Genomic DNA, 8,418 nt, shown 5'->3' with positions numbered 1-8,418 from the left:
TTATTTGCCCCAATGTTGAACTTAAATGTGTGACTTTGTTCAAATCAAATATCTGATTCATTTGTATTGTTTATATCTGAAAAATATTTATGTGGTTACAAGAGCTATAGATATTTTTTTTAAAAAAAAAATCAAAATCAAAAATACCACAAGATACATATTTACTTTTACAGCTCCAGTAATACACCCCAGCTCTCTCGCTCAAACACACACACACACACACACCCTCTTTTCTATTTATTTATTTGACACTTGGACCTTACATCAAACTGGTTTGTTCATTTTTTTGTTAATGCTCAAAGCTCCAATTTGAGCATTATGGCTGTGGCCATCTTGGTGGTTTGAAACAGGGCATGATGTGAGAAGAATGGATCCAAATGAAAGCCAAGTAAACATTAAATACTCATACATAAGTAAAATATTAGGAGTTTATTGATAAAACACTTATACAGCTGTGTAGTCACAAAGAGCCATACAAGTTTACAGAATAAACGGAATAAAAACTTGGAAGAATCACAATAACAAAAATTAGCAGGAATATATACATACGAAAGACAAGTTTGCAAATGCATTTTAAAAGAGTCCACAGAATCAGGTATGTATAGTTGTATAGTTGTAGTAGGAGACCATCTCAAGCCCTTAGTGCCAGTGTCTGAAAGGCTCTGTCCACCCTTAGTGTTCAGTGATGTGTGAGGAACAACTGACTGAGCCTGTGATCAAAGACAGCCAATAGCAGTGTGTTTAAGGAGAAGATGGGGTAAACAGACTACAGCCTCTCTATTTAGTGTAAATACAATACTTTTAAATAAAAAAAATGAGCAATGTGAGCTTGCTTACTAGAACATGGTAATCTGGCCATGCCATTTTGCATAGTTTGTAGGCAAGAAAGAGATGATTTATCTAAGCTTGTAAACAGGGCATTGCAGTAATCTAGGCATGATGACACAAATAAATGGATTTTTCATTATATCCTATTACAGTGGCAAAAAAGATTATTGTAAGTCATTATTTGTTTATTTGTTTTCTTTGTTTAGCTGATGTTGCCAGCTGCTGCCAAAAAGATAATTGTGTTGCAGTTTCTCAGACTGGGCTACACACAATCACAGTTTGTTTTTCCTTGTTTTGGGGTTTTCTTTTCTTGAGATTTCAAGTTTGTTTGGTTGAATTTCCCAACCATCCCATAACTCTGCCCAAACCCCAGCCTCTACCTGCACTTGGTTTTAGGGTGGTTTCATTAAACCCAGACGTGCCACCACCAGTGGGTGGTATCAGAAGCATGTGAGCCAATGTACTGTGTGTGTTGCACGTAAAGGTACGGCTAGAGGCAGAAGTGGCTTCTGGGGTCACTGAGGAATTGATTTTATCTCCTTCTCCTTCACTGCACAGGTTCAGGCCTAACGGCAGGCTTTTAGATCTGTGCAGAGGTGGTTCACTGGAAAAAAGTACATTGAAATTAATATGTGGAAAATCTTCTGAATCCACTGTCAGAACATCTCATGGCCATTGTTCCAAGAAATAAATCTAATCATAGATTTTTTTAACAGTTACGTTATCTAGATTTTAATCATGTTATCCAAATCTTTGGTTCAGGACATCTATAAAACCAAGGACTACATTTATCTCATTTGTACTTTGAGATATGATATCATGTCTGCACCAGTGACATCACATTACAACTTGCTCATTTATCAAGAGTGGAAGAATGTACAGCACATCTTCATTTCACTGCCTACCTATCACTCTCCTCTTTGTCGTCCTTCAATGCTTGTTTGTATATGTCTCCAACCATGCTATAGAGCCAGCTCATGTCCCTCTGTAGATCTGGAATCCAGTAAACTAATCTGAAACAAGCAATAAAAGAGAGAGAGAGAGGGAGAAAGACATTAATCCATAATGGTGCTGTGAAAGGTCAAAGCACTTGGCACTTTGATGTAAAATCTGCATTATCACTACAGGGGAAATAATCTGTAGAAAATCCTACATTCAAGGTTAGACTGACATATTAGTCCAGAATGAAAATCCCTATTTAATTTTTACTGAGAATGAAAAATACATTTTTGGCATCAACAACAAAAGAACAGTTTTTGATCTTATTTTTGAATGTGGTGGATCCAACAAAGAATAGTAAGTAAGTACCTCTGGGATAGAGAGCTGACCAACTCAACAGGCAGAGAATAGGGGATCTGTATGTAAGAAGTCACTTTCTTTGGCAGGTACCCAGTCATGTAAGAGAACAGACCATCAGTAGTACGTGTCTCTCTGCAGGCCACGCATAGCACTGACACAAATACAATGACAAACATATTTACTTCGACTGCATTAAAAAAATGATTGCACTGGCTCAATGGTATATTATCTGTCTGCTGTATTTTCCCTGCTGAACTCATCACAGGCTAACTGTCCTTACCCCTTTGAATTTCAATCGGGAGATTTTCTACGAGGTGCGGATCCAACCATGAGTGATCTTCCCAAAGTGGGTTCAATCCATCCTGCTGCGCCTTCACACTGGACTCCTTCACCACTTCACAACAGACATATTTAAATGAATCGATCGCCAGATTTCTTATGGGACACTCACTGCTGATCAGATCTGTGATAAGCAAAGAAGTCCAATGTGATAAGGAGTAAAGAAAAAAAATCTGACAAACGCTTCTATGGACTGGTTCCCAGTCTATTTTGTATCTTTTGTTTTGAGTTAAATCTTTTGGAGCCAGTTTATTCTCATGAATATTTAGCAGCCATTATCAACGTCCTTACTGTTTTCTTGTAGGAAACGAAAAGCATCCCTGTAGCCATTGTGACAAATTTCAGCCATTGCCTGTAAAAATTCAAACTGATGAAAACTGATGAAAATAACAGAATTCTACACAAATCTGTAACACACCTCAGGCTCTGGAGGGAAGAAGGTGCTGGTTACTCTGTAGAGGTTCTCTGAGTTGACCTGAATGCTGACATTGTTGAAGCGCACCTCAGGGAGGTTTAGTGTGCTTGCCTGGGGACAGATATCACTCTCGCCAGCAAATGGTGAGAATGTGATTGTCTGTTTCAGTTGACAACCCGGCAGGTTGTCAGTGACAGCGCCGTCCACATAGTGCTGAGTGGAAAGGTAAGCTGTTTGTCATTAGGTATAATCTTGGTCCATGTCACAACCACATAGAATCAGATATTCAGATTATTTAACACTGAAAAATCTGTACACAGTTTCTGATGAAGGTTCAATCATTTTTAGCATATCTGTCATCCAGATAACATTTACTTTAACCTTAATTCAACCTGGTTTCACAAATCAGGATAAGACACAAGCAGAGTTTTGAGATGTCTCCATATGCTGCCAGCTACACAGATAGAAACCAGAATACCGTTACACAACTAAGTGTAACTCTGTTTATGTGCTGTAATGTCAACTGGGTTGTCATTTCAAACTTTCTAATATACTTACCACTCCACGGTATCTGGGTGGAATGACACCACAGTAAAAAGGGACGAAGCAGCTGCATATGAGGGCCTAGAAAAGGTCAGATATTATGTCATGTTGGATGTAGAAACACAAACTCATCCATGCCAGAGAGGACAACAGAATTATTCCTCTACCTAGTTTCTCAAAAAATCTTTTCTACTTGTCTTGTCTCTTGTCTCTTGTCTTTCTGGTCAGCCTTTAATGGTACAGTAGGATCTTTTTCAGGTTATTTAACAGAAGAAAATGTACTCATTATCCTTTAAAAATACATTAGAGCCATGTTGCTCTGTCATCGGGAATACAGTGGCTGAGATGGACCTCACTGATCCACCTAATCGATGCAGCTAGAGATCAAGCGCATACCTAATATAACTCATGAGTATGTATATTGTCATCATCATGTCTTTCTCCTCCTCCACCACTGCTCTCTCCTCCCTCATTTCTACCTCAGCCTCTTTCTTCTCACCTCAGGCCTCATCTCCTGAACTGAAGTCAAGTTTCTATCACATGAAAACATGTATAAACATGCTTATTTATTCCTGACATAGTTGCAGTTACTTATTCTCAGAAGATTAAATATGTGACCCTCCTGTCTGTGCACAGCTGACAATGAGTTGGCTAAACAACAACAATAGCTGGTTGTAAGCTGACATTATGCCAACTAATGTGAGGTTCGAGTATCCTAAAAATCACACTTTCCGTCTAATAAACAGTTTGATTACATTCTCACATAATATGAGAGTTTATTCATTGTTCAAGTCCAACTATGTTAGATCCACTTTAAAGAAAGTTTTACTAACAGCAGCTAACAGCAGCAAGCTGACTTCTGTAACAAAGTTTTATAGCTTCCTGCAGTGTAAATAGATGTGGACACAGATTGGTAATTAGCAAACTGACAGTAATAAGAGATGAATGACAGAGTTTTTGTTCTGTAGCAGCTCTGATTATGCACTTGAAAACAGAAATTCAGGAAAGGAGTCATAAAACAGAGTTCAATTGACTGCTACCCTACTGACATCTAGTGTTGAGATTTTACACACTGTGCCTTTAAATCCATTTTAGCAATGAGGAAAACAGTGATAGCTGTATAATCAGTAGTCATATCTGATCCTTTTTTTGTATACTTATAAAGTTGGGAATTCTGACAATAAATTGTATCTTGAACCTTGAAGAGTTTTGCTGGATGAAAATGGCTCCAAGCTGTAAAATATACCTGAATGAGCTCTTCTCTGCTGTCAAACTCTGACACTAGTACGTTCTTCACATCAGACACTCTGGTCAGGGACACGCTGAGCTTCCCAGAGGCTCGAACATGGGCATCTTCTGGTAGATGCTTCAGCAGAGTGTCCTGCACTCTCTGAAGCAGTTTGAAAGATGGATGCAAGGGTCCCAGTTTGTGCTTCCTAGCCTCTTTGGCTATTGACATCAAGTCAGCACAGCACTTCTCTGCATAAACAAAAGTAACTCAATATCACATGCACTGGAATGGTTATTTGTTGTAAAACATGGTGTTTTTTGTTTAGTTTACTTTTTTTTCTTTCTACATCCACACTTTAAATGATAACATTTTTATGCAAATTGGGGAAGGTTTAACAGTAAATGTTCTACAATTGGAAAATTTAAAATCGTGAAAATAAAAAAATATATATAATTAAAGTACCATCTGGAAACCATCTGGATTTTTGTTTGATTTGGATGAGACTATCTTCTGATATTTTTCTTTTTGTTGTACATGTTGTCACATTTGCTCAATCCAGCATGAAAGTTGAATGAAAAGGGGATTTTTTTTTTCTTCATGTTTGTGGCTAAGAGTCTTGGGTGAAAAAGAAGTCTACATGCTTTATTTTGCAGTATTGTATAATTCAGCTCCATTCATTCAAAAACTGTCACTAATTGCCTTTTTAATTTTTTTTATTAATGACTGATCAAATATGGGACTTTGCAGGAGCACTGGACTTTTTTCATATTTTAACTAGCAAGTTATCACACATTTTAATGTATCCATCTCAAACTACAGAGCCTGGTTCATTCTGATGTTAAGAAACTGTGTACCATAAAATCTTCATGCAAAATGGAAATAGTCGAGCAGGAGAGATTTTAAGAATTGGCTGATTTGAGATAAAGTGACGCATTATGACTGTGTAACGCGTGAGTGATTCTGTATCTAGCTAAAGGAAAAATCTGAACCCTTGATCCTTGGGTCCACTTGGGCCTTAAGACATAAGGGTTGCTGTAAATAAATGCAAAGTTTTTCTGAATAATTACCTTTATCCTCTGATTAAACATTTATAGCTTGTTGGGAGCAGTGTCTTCCAGGCTTGGAAAAGACCCCGCCCTATTGGCTAGACAATTCCCTATCCATAGGGTGCTAGGGGTCACTGAACGGTTAGATAAGTCTTAATGATGTGAATCCAATATCAGATAGACTCACCAGATTCAAAACATCACCAGATTTAAAAATAAAAAAAAAAAATACAGAACAAGATGTTAGAAAAATCATAGCCGATAACTGTTACAGAGACTCAGAGAGCCAATTCTTCAGTCACTGTACTAAAGTTGTTTTCCTTTCCCTTGTCACCAATCAGAGATACCGAGTAAGCTCACTAGGCTAATGTACTTTACTTTTCCTGTGTATGTGTTTTCTTAAATCAAATAAGATGCAGCAACAGCAGAGGGGACTAGAACCATCTCTGGCAAAGTGCAGACAATCAAAGATGCGAGAGAGGAAATACTTTGTGAGAATTAAAACAATAACTTAGGGGTGCCAAAGTCATTTTTGTTCAAGGGCCAACATCTGCATATAAATTCTTCTCTTTTTAATAATATCAGACAAATACAAGAACATTGCATATCTCACTTTTTCCATGTCTCTCATAAACATCACAGTGGATCTTTTACATAGGACACAAATCTTTTAGTTAGTTTTTGTAACTAAACAGCAAAGGTTGTTTTTTTATGATTCAGGCAATTGATTTAGCTCTAGCAATACTTTATAATTTCCCACAAATGTTTGTTTGTGCTCAGTTTTCCACCATCGGAACAGCAATACATTTTATCATAAAAAAGTAATTTATGACTTAACTGCAGTTTTGCAAAGACTATATATATATATATATATATATTATGCTGATAGCGGCATTGCCTCTTTCTTCACTATTGTTATAAATGCCTATTAGATAATCAAAGTAGATACTATGTTTTGTCTACATAGTAGATAATCACATAAATGGAGGTCGTGAAGGTATAGAAGAAGCTAAAAACTCACCTAGGGGTATTCCCAAAGTAAGAACAGCAGCCGTCAAAGCCCCTGCAGAGGCTCCATAGATTTTAGAGGCGTCTTGTATGAACCGAGGGAACCGTTCAAGGATACAACTGGTGGCACCAACATAGTAAATCCCCATGAACCCGCATCCTGCAAACGAGATGCTCCACTCTTTCTTCAAATCAAACATTTGAGATATTAATGTTCTTATCAACACGAGAAGAAAAATGTACGGCAGAAGCTAATTCTTTTTTTTTTTTAGCTCAGTTATTGCCCGCTGCCACATTTACAACAACACACCTGAGGACATCCAAAGGTGAGAAGATAGTCCGCTATTGCACAATTTGGCAAGATTAAGAGAATTTTTCCTATTGGCTAGACAATGTCATGTGACCGAAAGCCTAGATACTAGATAGGAGATACAAGTGGTGGACATTTGCGACAGGGGCGATTCTAGGTTCAGAGCTTTGGGGGTGCTGAGCACCCAGAGAGCTGCCCATCCAATCAAGGTAAACTTTACTCGTCACGATGAGACTTCTTCCCCGTCTCTGTCGGTCCCTGCATCCTCTCTGTTCTCATCGTCTGTTGTCTTCATCTCTGCTATCAGTCATCATAATTTTACCATCTCTGTGCAAGTCTGCAAATTTCTTTATTAAATCATAAGATTCTTAAATTCATCAAGTCTCTCTGCCTGGGTCCTCACAAAACATGACATCACCGTTTTGTACATTTTAACACAACCCCCACATTTGTGAAAGAAAAGCAAAACACTTTTTTGAGAAGTCTGTAACAAAATCATAAATCTGATAAAGGTTATTTAAATGATGCTCATAGTGAGTAAGAAGTAAACTGAGTGCATGTTTTGGACAGAGATTCACTTTTAATGTGTATGTATAATATAATACAGATACATAAAAAACACTCCCAAAACAGAATAAATTATTACAAAATATTAATAAAAAACTATAAAAATGGAGGCAACTTTGCCTGTGGTAGAATGTATACAATGTATGAAAAAATCTTTACTGCAGATACTAATTTTGTGTTGTAAGATTTATGAGTTTCATGCTTTCATAGTGGTACTTGGGAGAGCTTGACATTTTTCTCAGGTGGTACACACTGTAAAAAGTTTGAGAAACACTGATAAGTGTTTCTCTGCCGCATAAGTCTGTATGCGGCAGTCATACAGACAACTGGACGGTCCAAAAGTTGGCCTACCTATTACTGGCTGAGGTTTTAGTAGAGTTGTGGCTGAACCACATAAAAATATATCATTAATTTTAATCTCCCCAATCAATGATAATGTTATGTTGGAATGTTGTTAAAGAGGGTCAAAAATGTTTCAACCCAGTTTGTTTTGCAGATTCTGTATAGCAGCTTTAATATAGGGAGGACACAACTTCCAGACTGTACGAGTAAAATCAGGTTTTTTCTCTTTGTCAGTTTAACAGTTTCTGTTTTGCCTGTCACTGTTCCCTGTCTGTTTTCTTACCTGGTTCTTCCTGACCTTGTACTTTCTCCTCATGTTCTCCTCTTTCCTCTCTCCTTCTTTGGACTGACAATCATACACAAATAGATTGTATTCAATTAGATGAAAAAATTACATTAATATGAAAAATTTTTTTATTAAGATCACTAACAAAAAGTCCTCTCTCAGTGTACTTTCAACCAAAAGGCAAATAACCAAACCACATGAACA

The 8,418-nt window shown here is 37.3% G+C and overlaps 1 protein-coding gene across 1 annotated transcript; it reads right to left on the bottom strand.

Moving 5' to 3' along the window:
- Nucleotides 1-701: 701 nt before the first annotated feature.
- Nucleotides 702-8,256, bottom strand: LOC100697369 (patatin-like phospholipase domain-containing protein 2). Its single transcript, XM_013264200.3, has 10 exons — nucleotides 8,212-8,256; nucleotides 6,723-6,894; nucleotides 4,671-4,903; nucleotides 3,440-3,505; nucleotides 2,885-3,094; nucleotides 2,758-2,818; nucleotides 2,408-2,590; nucleotides 2,137-2,278; nucleotides 1,734-1,841; nucleotides 702-1,432 (listed from the first exon to the last, which is right to left on the bottom strand). Exons 1-10 carry the CDS (start codon nucleotides 8,242-8,244, stop codon nucleotides 1,147-1,149), a joined length of 1,494 nt encoding a protein of 497 aa, XP_013119654.2. The 5' UTR covers nucleotides 8,245-8,256; the 3' UTR covers nucleotides 702-1,146.
- Nucleotides 8,257-8,418: the final 162 nt, after the last annotated feature.

The sequence above is a fragment of the Oreochromis niloticus genome, linkage group LG7 (genome assembly GCF_001858045.2).
Source record: "Oreochromis niloticus isolate F11D_XX linkage group LG7, O_niloticus_UMD_NMBU, whole genome shotgun sequence".
Lineage (NCBI taxonomy): Eukaryota > Metazoa > Chordata > Actinopteri > Cichliformes > Cichlidae > Oreochromis > Oreochromis niloticus.
This window is presented reverse-complemented; position numbering and strand designations above follow the sequence as displayed.